Raw genomic sequence first — 19,368 nt, forward strand, 5'->3', positions numbered from 1 at the left:
ACTCGGAAAAATTACTGCATAGCGAAGTTACATCCAGTAACCATTGCCGGATAGCCTTAAATAGTTGTAGATTACGAACCTATGGCAATGAAATCTATCTAGGATCTTTGTAAGGTGGGTAATGGACATATAACATGCTCTGGGCCTGAGAAAACTGTATAATCGAGGCACGAACAAACTATGACAGTGCTGCAATGTCAATATACATCCACTCGTTTTCTAGGTTCACATCTCATCTTATCCCAATGACATTTGAGATAGTTGCTCATAATAACTAGCCGTGCAGAAGGTTGCTCACTTTCCTGGCTAAGACCTGAACCAGTTTTCTGGTTCGACTTTCATTCCAGCCTTATTCACGCTCCTTTCTGACCACTTCAACCAGATGGGGGGAAGACATGTAGCCAGTAAAGTTCGTGGCAAAAACCTAAAATGAAGGCATAGACCTGCTTGGTTCCTGCAATAACTACACCACATCATCCTGTCTTGAAGGCCAAACGTGAATGACACACTACCCATTGTCTAAATAGACCACAACGTAGAAAGTTTCTCGATTAGTATCACTAATGCATGAAAAAGACGGGCCAATATAGCACCTAAAGCATTCCATTCACACTCGAGAATTAGCCTTCTTAGTATACTCATCAATTGCAAATCTGCAGCGCACATAGGGGTCAAAAACAGATATAGCTCACTTTCAAATACTTCGTCTGTCAAAGACACGAACCAAAGCCCACAAACAGTGCTCCTGCTGTTCTAAGCAGTGGATTTAGCTGCTGACTGCAAAATTGGGGCTGGCAGCCAAAATTTCCCGAGAAATTTAAGCCAAGGCTTGCAGATATAAATGCAAAATAAGTGGCAGCAGCTAAACTGAAATGTAACACTAATTAACTGAAAAAGTTCGTAATGCAACTCAACACTTGTAACAAAGGCTTATAAGAAAAGCACTTTTGTAACAAAGGCTTATGAAAAAAGAACACTTGAAACGAAGAAAACGAAGAGACACATAATAAATAATTTACCAAAGATAGCCAATGAGTACCTCACCATAGGGTAATTATTGAGTTCACAGGCTGCTCAGAGATAATACAAATGGAATGGCTAAATGCTGTATGATTCAATAAATATTGAGAACGAGCAAACCATCGAGCACGACATATAGAGCAGTTAAAATTGTCAGTACATAGCTGATAGCTCGACATTTATGCAACAACAAAAATAATATTGTTTCCAAGCTTCGAAACTATACGCGAAAAGCAAAATGGACAATTGAATTCGGTAGACATTCTCAAGTCTTAACTACTTTTTGTTAGACCTGTGAAACAATCCGACCCAGACAATTTTCATCGCCACAAGCAGTCCAGATGATGCTGCATCCAATGAGAAAATTAGCAGCATACTGACACCACAGCCGACTTCACCCTAAAAAATTCCTAGTATTCACACTCCTCAATAATTTAAGCATCCCGTATTTACATTCCACATAACAGGAATATCTAACAGGGTTAACGTGTTCACTACTGACTCAAAACTCCATAATGAGATAGTTTATCAAGAAACTCCACCGAGAACCCTTCTTAATTCAGCTTTCTGTTCTGAAGTAAGTCTTGAAGGATACTTCACATCGAACTTGATTTTCAAATTTCCTTTCTTCCCGGGTTCTCTGGAGATAGGCATTCCTTCACCCGGGACAAGCATATCGTCACCAGGTTTGACAATATACGTAAGCGGGATCATGAGATTCCTTCCATCCAACGTTGTGAGTTCGAGGGTCTTACCAGTGAGTGCCTCGAGCAGCGTTATCTCCTTGTCAACCACAAGATCATTACCATCCCTCCTATAAACAGCATGAGGCTTCTCATCTATCACAAAAACAAGATCAGGAGGGATAACACCGGGTTGCTCCTGGTTCCCCTTATCAGGAAAAGTGATCTTCGTCCCCTTCTTCCATCCAGGTTTGACCTCAATGGTTAAAATTTCCTCCACATTACACTGCTTACTGCAAGACCGGAACAATTATCGAGATTGTTTATCAAACTGTTAGACCCAAAAATGAAAATTTAAAAAAAAAAAAAAAAAGGCATGTTCATCCACTAAAGAGTCCAAAACAGCAAGCAAAGCGAATGTCAATAGGCTACATATGATTGCTTTGCTGCTGATTTTCTTCTTCCGGAAATGGCAAATCATTGGAGTCCTTGTCCAAATGAAGAAAGCGCAAAGAATTCAAAGACAATTTATAAACAAGGAACGGCCCCAAATGGCAATTTACCAGAACAATATAAGCTTGAACAGAAGAGAAGCTCATAAAGATTCAAGTTCCAAATACTGCAAAGCCAGCCATTGATCGAATAAAAGGATGTCGTGCAGAATAATCCCCGAGAGTCGAACTATATAGTTCTTCAATGATTCGTGTGATTGTTCTGGCAGCTGAAAATGATAACATTTTTCTACAGAAATGGGCGGAAGACATACCCGAATGTGTCGAAGACCATCCTCGAGATCTTCATCTTCCTCGTGCCTCCCCTGTAAAGCTCCTCCAAGCTGCAAGGCAACACATTTTCCACCGGAGGCCCCTTCCTCATCTCTCCGGTGGCGCCACTGGATGCACTGCTGCTAGCTCCACTATTCGAAGCCCTATAGAAGCCGTCCCTGAACCCTCTACCTCCTCTGGCTCCACCGCTGGTGGATTCCGATCCAAAGAACTCCGCGTAAATATCCTCAGCATCCCTCGGACTGAACCTGAACCCAGCACCATTGTACTGGCTGCTGCCAGCACCGGCGCCGTGGTGTTGCCTGTAGTGCCCCGCGCCGGCTCTGGCATTAGGCTGCGGCGGGAACTGGCCGGACTTGAGGGCCTCCTCGCCGTATAGGTCGTAGATCTGGCGCTTCTGGTGGTCGCTGAGGACGTCGTAGGCCTCGGAGATCTGCTTGAACTTGGCCTCCGCCTCGCTCCGGCGGCTCGTGGGGTTCTTGTCGGGGTGCCATATCATGGCCAGCCGCTTGTACGCCTTCTTGAGGTCGTCCTCGCTCGCATTCCTGTTCACCTTCAGTATGTTGTAGTAATCAACTCCCATCCCGATTCGATTCGATTGGATTTGGATGCTTCAGCTAGGGTTTGATTCCGAGAACTCGCCGGAGAAGAGGCTGCCGGTGACCGTCGGATTTGGCGGTGATTGGGCGCAGAGAGAGAGAAAGGGCGCGCAGAGATGGATAGGAGAGAGCACAGCTTAGGGGGAAATGAGGACAAAGATCGATGAGGGTCCCGCAGGGGTATGACTCGGATTACTTAGGCAGAACGTGCGGGCCAAAAACCAGTAGGCGGGTTCGGGTCTGATTTGACCGTTTCCTGATCCGATTCTCTTGACTCCGGATCTGCTGGTGGGCCCCAGTCAGCAGCCTTCGTGATTGATGGACCACATACGACTCTTTTTTTTCCTTTAAAATATTATTTTTCATGACACAATACAAACATAGAGCGTTTCGCTAACATCTCCGTATCACCGCGACAGTTTAGTGCTTTCAGCGTTTAGTATTGCAATTGAAGTACTTAAACCCCGTTTGGATTGAGAGTTAGTTGATTTTAACTTTAATTTTAACTTTAACTCAACACACTACACAACAAAAATACACATTTCTCAATTCAAAAATTTTAACTTTAACTTTAACTCAACACACTACACAATAAAAACACACGTTTCCCAAGTCGAATTTATAATCACATCTCATTTGTCCTTTTTCACAATCAAAATCAAAATCAAAATCAAAGTAACTTTAACTCTGAATCCAAACGGCCCCTTAGTATTTTTAGTAATTGTGATTAGTCTAAGTATTTTTTACTTTAATTTAAATATTTAGTATTATGATGGGATAATCACACTAAAAATCATGAACTTACACTATTTTCTCAAGTTTAGCATCAACTCTTAGAGTGCGTTTGGATTTTGATTTGAATTGAGTTGAGCTTTGGTTTTAATTAGTCTGTAATGATTGTATTGTTGAATTATGAGAAAATGTGTAAAAAAAGTAATGAATAACTGAGAAAAGTAATGATTGTGTTGTTGAATTGTGAAAAAATAATAAATAGTTGAGAGGATTTAATATTAAAAATTAAATTGAATGACTAAAAAAAATTTAAAATAAAAATAAATAATGATTGTGTTGTTGAATTAAAGACAAGTGGAGTTGAACTGGGTTGAAAATTTTTTAAAAAACAAACACACCTAATGGACGTTACCCATGTTAGACCAAATATATCATCCATCTTCAATTCCGTGACGGTTCTTGACGAGGCAACAAACGGCTGCCAACATGGCCTAATGATTTTTAAGCTCCAATAAAACAACAACAATGGACCTTATTCACCCGATCAATTTTTGAAAAAAATCCATACTTTTTTTTAATGAAATATTGGCCCAAACATTTTGAAAAAAACGGGATGAAGGGGGTCGGCTGAAGGCTTCCCGCCAGCCTCGACCCCCGAGACAAAGTGGCCTGAGTTCGATTACCTTGCTGGAGGGGTTGAGGGCCGGCGGGGAGCCCCCAACTGAGTCGGGGCCCCTTTCCCCTCTTTCCCTATTTTTCGTACAGAAAACAAGGGAAGGGGGAGGGGGCCGACCCGTCCAAGGGCTCCCCCGTCAACCCTCGACCTCTCCGGCGAGGTGGTCGAACTTGGGCCATGTTGGTTAGCGGGGAGCCTTCAGTCGGGTCGGGCCCCCGTTCTTCACCTCCGGTTTTTCTAAAAAGCTTGAGAAATTTGAAAGTTGATGCTAAATTTGGAAAAATAGTGTAAGTTGATAATTTTTTGTGTGATTGTTCCTATTACGATTGAAATGTTTACTATTTTGTATAATTTATCACAAATAGTAAAAATACTAAACACTTTAATTAAAAATATTAAACATTTGAGTTAAAATACTAAATATGCACCGTGATACGAAATTATATTAGAATTTTTCCTTAGATAAATTGTCTATCTATACTTATATATCGATATCCTTGTATATTATATTTAAGGAAGAAAAGGAAGAAGTCTATGTTGTAACGAATTTTCTAAGGTTAATCATATTGTCTAATCGAAAAATCTCTCTTTGTGCGCAAAAACATTTTTCACTATCTCTTCTTCAACCGCCTCTTCATTAGCCTTCCACAAATATCCACGAATTGAGTTTGCGTCAAATACAAAAGCATTTGCGCACATGCACGATTAGCATACATTGACTCCACAATTAGCTTTAAGCTGACACTTTTTTTATTACATAATTTTGATAATTGATATGACTTTCTAAGGATATAATTTGTCAAGGATTTTCTCTTTTTTCTTTCAATTAGATTAGTTTTGCGTCTGTCCAAATCCTAATGAAAGTCAAATGAGCATGTAGATTTTCAGTCAAAAACTACCCATAAAAATCCCAAAAAAAGCTGAACTTGTGACCTCTCATTGCGTTAAAACAAGAATTTGCTTTTACCGTTCAAATGGGAAGGTGGATCTAATACTAAGAAATAAAGCATACATTAAAAGAAAGTAAAAACGTATCTGACATTCCACCAAAAATAAATAAAATGTAACCAGCTGCCCACATATTCGTATGGTAATAAAAATGTTTCATGTTAAATATTTGATAGAATTATCAATGCCCATTTCCGAATTATAATCTTGCTGAACTCAGCTTAACTTTATTTTCTCCTCAATTCAACAACATAATCATTACTTTTTTATGTTTTTTTCGAATTTAATAATAAATTCTCTCATACACTTTTTACAATCCCTTTTTTAATAATAAATTATTCATCTATTTCACATCTATATACATATCAATTTTTTAATAATAAATTTCTCATCTATTTTCATATATATATATATATATACATACATATATAATCTTATATATAAATATATTTATCAACATTTGCAATCATTATACAAAATTAAGTTGAATTTGATCATTATCCAACTAAAAAACCAGATGCAGACTTAGGATTTTTATTTAATTATACTAAGTCATAATCTCCTTTGCAACCGAAAAAAAAAATGTAAAGTTGTTTTTCTCTAAGCAAACACAATGAGCTTAATATTAGTACTTCTCTAATCCCTTTGTGTAACCATCTTCTCCAGTGGGTCCATCACTCAAAATCTCTACTCTCTTATACTTTAACTAGAACTGTGAGTTATTAGTGATTACAGATGTTTGAATTATCAAGAGTTATTACTCTTGATGATACCAAATTATGTCTTAGGATCAACGCCAATTCTGAATATGTGAAGAATTTCTGATGACTACTCAAATTGATCTATCAACTCATAATTCATAAGAAGATACTTTTGCCAGCTATAGTATTAAGAGTTGCATTACGTCTCGTTAGAGGCACACCTAAGTTAGGCGCAAAATCACAAAAATATGCGACTCTTATTTGCTTATTTAAAATCATATAGGAATCGATATTCAACCATTTTACTTTTGGAGAAATTTTTATTTTTCCTATAAAATTTTCTAAAAAGTCGATAACTATAAAAAATATGTTTACTTATATTGAAATGACAAAATTTTATAGGAAAATTTTCTTTTCCACTATTCAAATTTGTACATGAATCAGAAAAGTATTTTTTTTAGTTCTCCATTTTTTTATTAGCTAATTGTTTCCATTTCTATCTTCTAATTTATACTTTTTTTTTTGCTTTTCTACTAATAAATTGAATTCAAAATTTCCACGAATGATGATCAACTTGAAGTAAAGAATTTTCTAACTTGATATTAGTATATAATTTCTAACAAAGACATAAATTAAGAAAAGTAGAGATGAAAATAAAGTTAATTTTCTAAAAGTAAACATGTCATAAAATTGGCAAAAAAAAACATGAATTTATGAGACTAATGAACATTTATGTTACTACCGCTAATTAATCTTTTTTGCAACATAATAAAAAAAAGTATATTCAGGTACTTAATACTAATTTATAATAAATAAATAGATTGATCAAGTACTTAATAAAAAAAGAATGAACATGCAAAAACAAAAGCAAGGGGAGAGAGGATTGGAGAAAGGAGAGAAGAAATGGGGGAAGTGAGGGAGTAAAAGAGTAAGAATGAGAGGTTGGTGGGTAATTTTTATTATTAATTTTATTTTTTTGGGCGAATGTTAATTTTTATTGTTTTAATATTAAATCAATGACTATTATTAATTAAAGTATAATTAATCAAAGAGGTATATTCTTCATCAAAGAGGATGTACTAGTTGTTTTAAACGATTCGGCGTTTATTCCTTTTAATAAGGTCTCGGATTCAACCCATGTCGGGAGAGTTTTACTCTCACAGTGGGCCGATCCAACTCAAATTGAATTAAGCGAAACCTATTAAATTTCTACATACTAGGGTAAAAAAAGAGAAATACAGCGCAGTAACGCATGTTCTCACTTGTAGCAATTGTGCATATATGTAAAGTAGTTATGGTTGCTCTTATTTTCCTATACTTCGCATGATGCGGTCTGACTCTTTGTTTAAATCCACACATTCTTCTCAATTGCGATGCATCTTTACTAATAATATATATATATATATATATATATATGTATGTCCGGATCACCGAGATCTTAACTAACTAATTTACTTCATCTTGGGTTAGTAACAAAAGGTAACATTGGATATGCACACACTGTAATTTCTTATGTTTGGAGCAATTTTGAAAAGAAAAACGGATACTATATAAAAAAGAACATAAATGCATTTGTCGGGGTAATTATTTATTTTTTAACATTAATCCCTCATTCCTAATCTCTCAAACCTCAGCAGCCGTAGTTGGTGGAAGAGCCAATCTCTCTCTCTCTCTGCGCTTTCAGTCTCCGATAACTTCTACTCTCATTCTCCACTCGCTCGCTCTCACTCTCTCCCTCGGTGAGATTCCGTCGCCGATCCACCTCCTTCTCGACTTCCGGCGGCGGATTTGGGAGTCACTTCCGTATCTACATGACTTCGAGCGTCGAGGACGCAATTGATGGGGCATAAGAAGCGGAACGCTGCTCCTCGCTCCAAGCAGACTCCAGTACCGGCTCCGGCGGCATCTCCCGCTGCCGATGGCCCCGCCCAAACCGAGCCTGAGCCTAAGCCTAGTTCTTCTCCAATCGTGGCCAAGGCCGATGCATTGGCCGAATCGGACAGCTCGTCCTTCTCCTCCGTCAAGCTCGAGTGCGAGCGAGCCCTTACTGCGCTCCGGCGGGGGAACCACACCAAGGCCCTGAGGTTGATGAAGGAGTCGTGCTCCCGGTACGAGAACTCTCCTCACGCAGCTCTTGTCCACCGCGTCCAGGGCACCATATGCATCAAAGTTGCCTCCATCATCGACGATCTCAATGCTAAGCAGCGGCACTTGAAGAATGCGCTGGAATCTGCTCGGAGAGCCGTGCAGCTGTCCCCGAACTCAGTCGAGTTCGCTCATTTCTATTCAAATTTGCTCTTTGAGGCGGCGAACGATGCCAAGGAGTATGAGGAAGTGGTGGCGGAGTGCGAGCGAGCTCTGGCCATCGAGAATCCTGTTGATCCTGGCAAGGAGAGCTTGCACGAGGAGAACCAGCAGAAGATAATGACGGCGGAGGCGAGGATCAATCACGTGCAAGGTGAGCTCCGGAATCTAATTCAGAAGTCTAATTTCGCTTCAATTTCGAGTTGGATGAAGAATTTAGGCGGAGATGAGAAGTTTCGGGTGATTCCAATCAGGCGAGCCACGGAAGATCCGATGGAGCTTAGGTTAGTTCAAACCAGGAGGCCCAATGAGATTAAGAAGGCGCCTAAGACACCAGAGGAGCGTAGGAAGGAGATTGAAGTGAGGGTCGCGGCTGCAAGGCTCTTGCAGCAGCAGAAGTCTGAGGTGGCTGGGTCACCAAATGAAGGTGGTGATAAGGGGTTAGATTCATCAGGCAATGGGCTGAGAGGATCCGGTGATAGGCGGAAACATGGGAAGAAGAACATGACCCCAGCGGAGAAGAAGGACTTGGTAGTACGGTCTTTCTGGAGTTCACTAAGCATTGAGAAAAAGAAACAGTGGCTTAGCATTAGGGTTCCTGATCTCATTGCACATTTTGGGTTTTTAAAGGAGGTTTTGGCTAATGAGGTGATTTCCGAGGCTGTGGAGCATGCAGACGCTAATAAAACATGGAGCTTCTGGGTGTGTAGCAGGTGCGATGAGAAATTTTCTGACGTGGAATCTCATGTACAGCATGTTATGCGGGGGCATTTCGGCAACGTCTTGCCGAATTTAGAGACGATTTTGCCGCAGGGTATAGACGATGAGTGGGTCGAAATGATCCATAACTGTAGCTGGAAACCCTTAGATGTTTCGGCTGCGTTGGAAATGCTTGGGAATCAGCAGAAATGCTGGGGTTCTGATTCAGCTGGAGATTTTTCCTCGGGGCAGAAAACTGAGGAATGTGAAGATTCCTTTAGGGATGCTTGGGATTCTTATCCGGAGAAGGATGCTGCTGGTGATAGTTTCAGTGGTGGTATCACTATTGCAGAAAGTACTGACCTTGACAGAAACACCGGCTCAGATAATAGCGGGCATAGTGAGAATCATGCACCTTTGGCATACTCTCCCCCTGATAAGTGGCCTTTATCTGATGACCCTGAGCGGGCAAAGCTTTTGGACAGAATTCATACGTTATTTGAAGCCCTTATTGGACAAAAGTGTATATCCGAGACTCATCTTTGTAAGGTTCTGTCCTTTACCATGGAAGAGCTACAGGGTCTTACCTCTGGCTCACAGCTTCTGAGCCGGGGAGTAAACCATACACCAATTTCCATATGCTTTCTTGGGGCGAGCCAACTTAAGAAAATCCTAAAGTTCTTGCAGGAAGTATCTAATTCGTGTGGCCTGGGTAGATATCCTGAGAAAAATACTAGTCCCACGCATGAAAGAAATATTTCCAACCAAGGTGGGGAAAGTAATGAAAAAGTTATCCTTAATGAGGATGGATCCTGCTTACTTTTGGATGAAACCTTGCTGCCGACTGAAAGCTTTCCCAGTGTCATGTATGAGCCTGCAATTGATGTAGGTGGACGTAATTCCAACAAGGTTGGATCTGATACCGATGCTTTCGTGGCATGGGTATATTCAGGTCCATCCTCTGGAACTGAACAGTTGGAGTCTTGGGTCCGCAAGAGAGAGGAGAAAGCAGAACAGCATTCAGAGATTTTCCAAATGCTTGAGAAGGAACTTTACAGTCTTCAGATTATGTGTGACCGCAAGTCTGAGCTTGTTGGTTATGAGGAAGCATTGCATGTGCTGGAGGGACTCTGTATTGAAGAAGGTAAGAGAAAGGAGAATGGCAGCGAGTTTCCGCAAAGAAGTCATGAGGCTGTTTTAAGAAAGCGGAAGGAAGACCTTATGGGAGATGAAGATGATGACACTTTTAGTAGTAGCAGGTATGAATCAGAGGCAGTAAAGAATGTGTTACGAGAGGCAGGAACCTTGAATGCCAATCAACTTGGAGATGAAGAGGCCTATGGAAGTCTGGCTTCTCACCTACGTGACTTGGAATCTGGCGAATACGATGACGGGAGAGCAAAGGAGTGTGTGCATCAAATGGATGCTTGCATAGAGGTTACAATGCAGAGACAGAAAGAAGAGTCCTCACTGGAGGTTTGCATGTTGTTTTGAGTCTGATTATTGTGGTGGAAGGTTTAAATAATGTTCTGGAATTTATTTCAGGTTTTTCAATTCTTTGGTCCTGCAGATCTGCAAAATTGATGCTCGGATATTGAGAAGTATCGCAACCTTGCAGCAATTGGAATGTAAGATTGATGCAGTTTCCGCACTTGATTATAGGTGGATATTAGTGCCTCTAATCAAATCATACATGAGGGTTGGTATTGAGTTTGTCAATCTTTAGCTTCTCCTTCAACTTTAGGAAGTACTTTTTGCTACCTTTTCATTTCCTGTTTCCTCAGACACGCTTGGAGGATCTGGCTGAGAAAGATGCCATTGAAAAGTCCGACGCTGCTAGGGAAGCGTTTCTTGCAGAACTTGCACTTGATTCCAACAAAGGTGTTAGAGGTGGAAATGATAGTTCGATGAAGCATGGACATGACAAGACAAAGGATAAGAAGAAGCACAAAGAACACAGGAAAACAAAGGACTCAAAGGTTTCAGTTCTTTTTGGTTGGGTGGTTTCTAAGATCTTTCATAAACAGTGACGTCATTCTAATATTTGTTTGCTAACACAGGCTAGTGGAATTAGTGAACAGCATCCGCATTCTCCTGAGAGCAATGAGCCTGAGTATGTTTTCTTTTTGGTGTCACTGTAACTTCAAGCTAGATCACATGGGTGGTAAAATAATGTGCTCATAAACGCTTTCAACTTCTGCTTGATGCAGTTCCTTTACGGTGTCATCTGATGGTGATCATCCAGATTCGGAAATACTTACTTTTATGAATCCCGATGAATTAAAAGAACAAGAAGAGGAGTTAAGGAGGAGGATGGAGCTTGAAGCTGAGGAAAGGAAACTTGAAGAAACTTTAGAGTATCAAAGACGAATTGAGAATGAAGCTAAACAAAGACAGCTTGCTGAGCAACAGAAGAAACACACCCAAGCACAATTGGAAAAGCCAACCGAAGGATTTTCTGACGTTTTGATGGAGCCTCCATCCGATAATCACAAAAAATTAAAACAGTTAAAACTATCTACCCAGGCAAGTTGGCCATTGTCTGTTTTCCTCCTGTTGCATGACAATAATATATCTTTAGCTTTTTCTACCATTTTTTTTTTGTAAAGATAAAAATGGGCACTTATTAAAGACAATGAGAAGATTGAAGCTGTGAGTTTTTCTTCTCTCTCTCTCTCTCTCTGTTTTTTTTGGGTCACAGGATGATGCTGCTGTTCCAAATGGGTCTCTCACTATCCTTGATACACAGAAGACTGGAAGTACTGATCATGCAGAAGTTAAAAGAGGTTGTCCATTGGTTTTTAGACACTTAAAATTTTAGGCTTCAATTCTCAAAAATAAATAAATAAATAAAATTTTAGGCCTCTTGTAAGCTAAAAGGTAGGTTAATTATTTATTCTTTTCCAGGCATACCTGATGGTGGATTTCCACAAGATGGTACCCTTTCTTCTGATAGGCGGACTGGAAGGAGAGGCAGGCGGCAGAAAAGTTCCACCAAATTGTTAGAAGGAAAATTGCAGGCCTCTGGAAAGGAAAATGCTGGAGCTGGGACTCTTGAGGCTTCACCTCATGATGATACTCAGGATAATGGTAATTCCCACCCCACAACAACCACCCCCCCCCCCCCCCCCCCCCCCCCCCCCTCCCCCTTTTTTTTTCAACTTATCTTGTGCTTTGAGCCTTACCTTCTTTTGTTAAATTCTTCAAGCAGCATAGAAGTTATATATACAAAAAGAAGCGTGTGTTGAATTATTTCACACTGATTGGGCAGTTTCTCAGAGCCTACAGAATTCAAGTTCATTCAATTCCTCCACAAAAGCAAAAATCCTGTTATGCGTTCTAATCTTTTTTCAGTGTGATTTAATCCGTGTCTTGAAATTTATGCTCATTGAGCTATTCTCGGGTATTCACCTACCGTAAATATGAGTGGCTGACATGAGCCAGAACCAACTCTATTATCTTATGCAGGCTATGCTTGCAAAATTTGCAGAATTTTAGCACGTTTTAGACTATTAATTTCCACCTGGAGAATGGTTCCTTCCCTCCTGTTCTGTAGAAGTTTACCATGTAGTTATATCTATGATTGTTTTCCAATTTGTGGATGTATTATGATCCTCTTGGCATTTTGTGAAATTAGTCAATTCTCTTTCAGGAGACTATAGCACAAAGACATTGAGGGAATTGCATGCAGAAGAGGATGATGAACAGAGGTTCCAAGCCGATCTCGAAAAAGCTGTGCGACAAAGCCTTGGTAATAGTTTTTGTTACAACAATTGAATAGGCATCGTTTTTTGAGTGTCCTATTGCAATCTATTATTTCATCACTGAACAGAGTCTGTAGGTTCACTATATTGATGAGCATCTTAGACGAAGTAGTTAATATGTAGGTTACATATGGCCTGGGTTATGTTTGACTCAAGTTTTCCTATTCTGGTGCTTTTGTGCACAAAGTTCCCATCCGCTTATCAAATTAATGCATAAACAACAGGTCTGTTATGAGAACCTGTTAGTTCTCCTATGGTGATCTTTCTATGATTACATGCTTGTGCTGTTGTGCATTCCTTGATATGATTGATCTTTGGTCCATATACCATTTGCACTGCCTTGGATCCGCCAAATGATATTTATGTTTTAACCATTATATAGAAAGACTGAGCTTCAGAGTTAATTTGTAACTTTAATCTCGATTATATGGTTAGTATTTGATGAAGTTGTATAGTTATGCATAGAATGAAACTTAGAAGAGGCTTTTTGAATTTATGGATCCAAGTAGTTAAGAATAATATAGGTTACTGGAATATTGAAAAACCCACCAACAAGAAGCATCAGTTGTTTCCAGCAGACAGGTAAAGCTATACTGGCAGACGTATAAAGTCTGTTCATGATCATAAAAGCTGAATACTCATTCTCTATGCCGAAGTTTTTTAGTCTTTATTCATCTAAAAGAAGGAATTTCGTGATTGTGATGGGGATTGCAAGGGTTTGTCGCGGGTTCTTCTGTCTGTTTCACATTGTTGGTGTTTGATGACTGATATAAAAACAAAAGTGCTCGTGGGCAGAGAAGGGTGTAATTCCATAGTTCATGAACCATCGGGAGAGTTTAACTATTGCTACCTCTGTCTCTGGCCATCCTTAAAACTCCTACTTTTGTTCCAGACGCATTTCAGGCACATCAAAAATTGCCATCACCTTCAACTGCAGTACAGAGGACACCTGGGCATGCAAATGACGCAGGTGTTACAACTAGTGAACCTGCAGCTGCAGTGACAGATGGGTCTGATGCTATCGGTGCTGGATTGCAGAATGAAGTTGGTGAATACAATTGCTTTCTAAATGTGATCATACAGGTTTGCATGATAAATCAGATAAATGTCTATTCAAGACCAACTTAATAAAATTGCCTTGCAAATTATGGATTGCTTATTTCCCATTTCTGTTTTGCCATAATAGTCCTTGTGGCATTTAAGACGCTTCCATGATGAGTTCCTGAAGAGGTCAGCATCTAATCATGTCCATGTTGGAGATCCTTGTGTCATCTGTGCTCTATATGAAGTTTTCCATGCTTTGAGCATGGCAACGGCTGATTCTCGAAGAGAAGCAGTTGCTCCTACTTCACTGAGGATAGCTTTGAGTAACCTCTATCCAGACAGTAATTTCTTCCAGAAGGTTGGTTCATGTTTGTCTTTCACTTTACAGCTGTGTCCTCAATGTGCTTGGATGAAGTTCAGGCTCGATTTTCCTTTGAAGAGTGTATAACAGATAATGCTAATCAACAGGGTCAGATGAATGACGCTTCTGAAGTACTGGGGGTGATCTTTGACTGCCTTCACCGGTCCTTCACGCAGCCTTCTAGTGTTTCTGACAACGAATCGGTTGAAAGCAACACTGTAGGTACATGGGATTGTAAATATAGCAAGGCCTGCCTAGTGCATTCCCTTTTTGGGATGGATATTTTCGAGAGGATGGATTGTCATAGTTGCGGGCTGGAGTCAAGACATCTAAAGTATACGTCTTTCTTTCATAACATCAATGCGAGTGCGCTCCGAACAACTAAGGTATCATTTTTCAAATGTCTAGTTCATTTTCGTTCACAAAATGATGAGTTTTGTCCATGCTTTCTGTCTTCTGGTGGCTGCAACTTTTTCCTTCTCCGAATGCAGGTGATGTCTGCAGAAAGCTCCTTTGACGATCTTTTGGATCTTGTTGAGAGGAACCATCAGCTGGCTTGTGATCCAGACAGTGGTGGCTGCGGAAAGCTCAACCACATCCATCACTTTCTCTCTAGCCCACCGCACATTTTCACCACTGGTGACTACATTATATTCTGAGGCTGCTTCATTTCCTCCTCCCACATGCCAAACTTAAGTTGAAATTTTAGTCATGCAATTGTAATCTTTATGTCATCTTGCAGTTCTCGGTTGGCAGAACACTCGGGAAAGTGCCGATGACATCGCAGCAACATTAGCGGCCCTCAGCACTGACATAGATATGAGCGTTCTTTACCGTGGTCTGGATCCTAAGCACATTCACAGCTTGGTTTCTGTGGTGGGTAGATCCTCTAATACATTCATTTACAGTTAATTCTTCACATAATGCGATCTGCTACCTTCAAAACTGTTCTCCCTGTTCCTTCTTCTTTCTGTTGAATTACATACTAGACGATTGACTCCTGTTGCCTGGTATCCTCCTTTCCAACAAACTCTTTAAGTGTAGAGTTGTGAGATGCACTCGTACTATAATATTGCAAAATGGAAACAATATTGGACCAGCGTTTACTACACGTGATTCTGATTTGGCAGTTGTGTTTCATATGTGTTTTCACTCGTCTGCGGAGCACACTGCTGTCATGGGAGAACACTTTCTTCTAACCTTTCTAGCTTTCCTTGTATTTCTTTGCGTCAACCTTCATCAGCTTTCCCTTCTCCTTGACTGTACAGGTTTGCTACTATGGACAACATTATCATTGCTTTGCCTATAGTCACGAACATGACAGGTGGATCATGTATGATGATACAAATGTGAAGGTGAGTTACTACACCCTCTTATGATGCACACTCTTGCTTGCGTTTTCACTGCTTGTTCTATAAAACTTTCAAGTCCTAATGAAACTTTTGCAATTATTCCCTCTTCACACAGGTAATCGGTAGCTGGGCTGATGTTCTTGCTATGTGTGAAAAGGGGCATCTGCAGCCTCAGGTCTTATTTTTCGAAGCTGTGAAATAGATCTCAAATTCTGAGTTATCTGCATTTTCTGATGGTGGTCGAGGCCGTCTCATTCAGTATAGTTCATGTTGAATCATTCTCGACATTTTGATCACTGCTAAGAGGGTGATATTCTCCGTAATTAGCCCATGCCGTGTGGTTCAGACAGGTGGAAGACAATGTTTTTGAAGGAGATTTGGTATAAGTAAGTCACGGGGGATGTAAGAAGTTTTTGGGAAATGTCAAAAGATTTTGAGTTGGAGCTTTTGGGACACTTTGGGACATGAGAAGGGGAGAAATGAACAGTTTGTATTTAGTCAGATGAAGAGATGAGAAGGCTAGTAATCATAAAGCAATATCTTACATACCGTGTTGGCGGAAATCGGTACTGCAAAATGATTCTTTCTTGGATTCTTGAATAAGATCGGGTCTGTCTGGTTGGAGGCAAAGGAGCGGCAGCCACAACAAATTCATCCGCTCTGTGTAGTATGTTTTCCGGAGGTGGCATAACAGCTGTAATAGGCTAAAGTTAAAATTTTTTAGGTTCCGGCAGAAAGGCAACTTTGTTACAAAGAGAGTATTAATTCCCCAATCCCCGGTTTTAAAAAGAAAAGGATTGTGTACAGATCACAAGACTGATCCCCTTTGGAACTACTGACGCTCATCGTACAATTCTTTTGTAAGTCAGGATGTTATACATGGGGAAAGTTGATAATACAAGAGAGAAACTTCTTCCTCACCGCTGTTTCTCCCTTTTCAGTTGCTGTTTCTGTTTCCCGTTCGATTTGTTAATCTCTGATATTAGTCACTGCAGTCCCGTTGCTGATATCCATACTGACCCAATGGTCCCTGGTGGACCGTTGCAGGAGAACACCAGGTATTGTATTATTGTTTGCGTTGGAGCCCGCCTTGATGGCAACTCTATATATTGTCTTCGAGCTGGATGATTTGAAAATCTATTTGATTTGCCACATGACTTGTTGGATTGCCGTGTTGTATTGGTTAAGTTGTTGAGATTGTCGGTATCGATCTTCAGTCTCCTGTATTCTGCTGTTTGTTATCATGGCGAAAATGACCCGATTTACATCTTGAATCAATTTTTATGAGAAATGATTTCAATTATTTCAGTTTGATTCTGTTCGGTTCAATTATGAATGAATTATGTTCCTCGGAACATTGAGGAATTTAACTCGAATAAATTGAATAATCTTATTTAGTGGTTAATTTCAAACGAATTGAACTGTGTAAATCTCATTGATTTTGGTACGGTATCAATTTTAACGTAAATCAAATATATCTTGTATCTATTGGGATTAAAAAAAAAAAAAAACCTTTTGCCTCGGTTGGAATTTTTGATGATATTACTGTTCTGTTCTTTATTCTATGGAATGCCTTGGTCGTGTGTATTTTCCTTTTATGTGAAAGCTCATGCCTGAAAACCAGATACTCTCCAGTTCTAAACTCTTGGATCGGAAGAATCCGATCTTGCACTCTTGAGACGAACACAATATAGTGTCCAGTCGGGTTTAGTTCCGAAGAACAGGCTAGGACTTCTTCCCCTCGCATCCCCCCTTTTGAAACAATCAATGATCAGCATCGACAAGAAGAAGAGCTCTTTTATTGTTGAAAAAAAAAAAAAACCGTTGGATTCCAAGCCACCCGTGGCCCTAAAGAATCGGATTATAAGATCGAAATCTCAAACCAAATATTCCTTAACTGCCCAATTTCTATTTACCTGTCCTCCACCCTTTCTTCCTCGTCTACTGATGCATTTGTTGATTGATGACGCCGAAAGGAGGGCTGAGCCAAGCGTGCGGTGCGTGCAAGTTCCAACGCAGGAAGTGCACCCTTGACTGCCTGCTTGCCCCGTACTTCCCTGCTGACAAACCCGAGGTGTTCAAGAACGTGCACCGGCTCTTCGGTGTGAAAAAGATCGTCAAGACGCTTGAGATAATCAAGGACCCGTTCCAGAGGGCCGAGTTCATGACCTCTATGATCTACCAGGCCAACATGCGTGAGATGTTCCCAGTCCTCGGCTGCTGCCATGTCATCGACCTCTACTACTCCCAGATTAGCCTCCTCGAGGAGGAGCTCCATTCTGTCTACTCCCAGCTCGACTACTACCACTCCCGTCATGACAATCAGGTTCATCTCCAGTTCAATCCAGTGAGCAAATGATTATATCATGCATTTTCCCTTTTCGCCTCAAAATGTCGAATTTGTGTCGCGTAGGTCATGACTACATTGCGTGCCATCACTGTCCCGTCCTGCCTTGATCCCAAGGATACCATTCCAAACCCTTCGTTGTGGATACGAAGTCCACACACAAACAGTGACATTGACCACAAGAAGAACGATGACAGCTTCCCAGCTGTTCATCCCCAGTTTGCGGGCACCACCACAGCCCCGCAGTCACTCATGGCAATGCATCAACAGACCATTCAGGATTACAAGGATATGAAGTCCTCGTCGAAGTCCATAGGCAACGAGCAGTTGTCCGTCCACTCAAAAGGATGTCTCCAAATCAAGGTACAAATGAGTTTTTTCTGCATTTAACAGTGGCACCGTGCTTTATAAGCATCATTCATCGGTTGCATCCGTATTCTGCTACGCCCCCGCTTGTAAACCTAGGAAATCAGTTATATAGGATAATATCAAAGTGCAGGCTCTACAACCTAAGTCCTTGTTATCCCTGCTGCTGCATGTTTCTGTCGTGTTATTCTTGGTTCTGTCTGCGTACCATATTCTCGGTTCTAGGAAGAAACTGTTCTCATTCCAACCGAGATTAAGTTTCGAGTTTGCTTGAAGACCTGTCTCCTGAATAATGCCTAGACCATTTTCTTTACATATGTGCAGTTTGGAATCAACGCTGAAAGACACGATGCAGTTCATGGGGCATGTAGCCGAGAAAGATCTAAAGGGTGCTACCGCATGCTTCAGTCTGACTAGCGTCAAGTGATCCAGAAAGTATACAATTTTGCAGTTCTTCAGTTTCGATTCTCTAACACAGTTAGATTATATTCCTTTGTCTCGTACAGCCGTACGTACTCAGCTTACATATCAGTCTAGCTGAACTTCAAATGTCTTGTCAATTTACAATGAAGGGAGATGGCCATAATATTCCCAATGCAAACTCTGTTTTTTGAACTAAAGTAGCTTTGGTCCCGTCGCACGGGAAATAAGAGCTACTTCACGAAGGATTAGGTGACTGTAACCTCACTTTCTACGAATCACCCAAGTGCTAATGTGGCAAAGCCAGTCGAAGGTAGCTCTTCATCTTCTTGCAAATGTCACAGAGAATGGTTTTAATCCAATATCAACACTACAGAATTTAACTTGCATAAAAACTACTTTTAAAGGGAGAACACCAATCGTATAAACAGTCTCGAGTCTGTCGTGAATACTCATTCGGATTTCCCTCTTCAGCAACAGCAAGTTCCGCATTCAAAAATACGCCTGTACGACAGTACCATGATCAACTGATTTCAACTTCCAGCGTAAAACATTGACGAAGGAACG

At 40.5% G+C, this 19,368-nt stretch overlaps 3 protein-coding genes across 4 annotated transcripts; 2 read left to right on the forward strand and 1 right to left on the reverse strand.

Moving 5' to 3' along the window:
• Positions 1 to 1,084: 1,084 nt before the first annotated feature.
• On the reverse strand, positions 1,085 to 3,244 carry LOC116215640 (dnaJ homolog subfamily B member 1). Its single transcript, XM_031551429.1, has 2 exons — positions 2,470 to 3,244; positions 1,085 to 1,996 (listed from the first exon to the last, which is right to left on the reverse strand). The coding sequence occupies exons 1-2, from the start codon at positions 3,069 to 3,071 to the stop codon at positions 1,549 to 1,551; spliced, it is 1,050 nt and encodes a 349-aa protein (XP_031407289.1). The 5' UTR covers positions 3,072 to 3,244; the 3' UTR covers positions 1,085 to 1,548.
• A 4,513-nt stretch (positions 3,245 to 7,757) lies between these two features.
• On the forward strand, positions 7,758 to 16,588 carry LOC116215607. 2 transcript variants are annotated; one of them, XM_031551378.1, is made up of 16 exons: positions 8,464 to 8,602; positions 8,703 to 10,623; positions 10,718 to 10,846; positions 10,932 to 11,126; positions 11,208 to 11,260; positions 11,358 to 11,673; positions 11,849 to 11,933; positions 12,055 to 12,237; positions 12,800 to 12,898; positions 13,804 to 13,994; positions 14,098 to 14,313; positions 14,424 to 14,702; positions 14,808 to 14,955; positions 15,059 to 15,192; positions 15,585 to 15,671; positions 15,784 to 16,588. In XM_031551378.1, exons 2-16 carry the CDS (start codon positions 8,722 to 8,724, stop codon positions 15,868 to 15,870), a joined length of 4,104 nt encoding a protein of 1,367 aa, XP_031407238.1. In that variant the 5' UTR covers positions 8,464 to 8,602; positions 8,703 to 8,721; the 3' UTR covers positions 15,871 to 16,588. The 2 variants fall into 2 exon arrangements, with proteins under 2 accessions (XP_031407237.1, XP_031407238.1); XM_031551377.1 differs by having other exon boundaries at positions 7,758 to 10,623.
• Positions 16,589 to 16,756: 168 nt separating this feature from the next.
• On the forward strand, positions 16,757 to 19,001 carry LOC116215609 (LOB domain-containing protein 12-like). The gene is made up of 3 exons (XM_031551379.1): positions 16,757 to 17,994; positions 18,082 to 18,378; positions 18,706 to 19,001. The coding sequence occupies exons 1-3, from the start codon at positions 17,632 to 17,634 to the stop codon at positions 18,796 to 18,798; spliced, it is 753 nt and encodes a 250-aa protein (XP_031407239.1). The 5' UTR covers positions 16,757 to 17,631; the 3' UTR covers positions 18,799 to 19,001.
• The last annotated feature ends 367 nt before the right edge of the window (positions 19,002 to 19,368 follow it).

The sequence above is a fragment of the Punica granatum genome, chromosome 7 (genome assembly GCF_007655135.1).
Source record: "Punica granatum isolate Tunisia-2019 chromosome 7, ASM765513v2, whole genome shotgun sequence".
NCBI classification, from domain to species: Eukaryota; Viridiplantae; Streptophyta; class Magnoliopsida; order Myrtales; family Lythraceae; genus Punica; species Punica granatum.

Bases quoted from the DNA above. Each gene is read 5' to 3' on its own strand.
- LOC116215609 (XM_031551379.1), top strand. From the start codon at position 17,632: ATGACGCCGAAAGGAGGGCTGAGCCAAGCGTGCGGTGCGTGCAAGTTC. The intron at 17,995-18,081 runs GTTCATCTCCAG...TGTGTCGCGTAG, and splicing joins ACTCCCGTCATGACAATCAG to GTCATGACTACATTGCGTGC. The intron at 18,379-18,705 runs GTACAAATGAGT...ACATATGTGCAG, and splicing joins AAGGATGTCTCCAAATCAAG to TTTGGAATCAACGCTGAAAG.
- LOC116215607 (XM_031551377.1), top strand. From the start codon at position 7,984: ATGGGGCATAAGAAGCGGAACGCTGCTCCTCGCTCCAAGCAGACTCCA. The intron at 11,674-11,848 runs GCAAGTTGGCCA...TTTGGGTCACAG, and splicing joins AGTTAAAACTATCTACCCAG to GATGATGCTGCTGTTCCAAA. The intron at 15,672-15,783 runs GTGAGTTACTAC...CTCTTCACACAG, and splicing joins ATGATGATACAAATGTGAAG to GTAATCGGTAGCTGGGCTGA.
- LOC116215640 (XM_031551429.1), bottom strand. From the start codon at position 3,071: ATGGGAGTTGATTACTACAACATACTGAAGGTGAACAGGAATGCGAGC. The intron at 1,997-2,469 runs GTATGTCTTCCG...CCGGTCTTGCAG, and splicing joins ATGGTCTTCGACACATTCGG to TAAGCAGTGTAATGTGGAGG.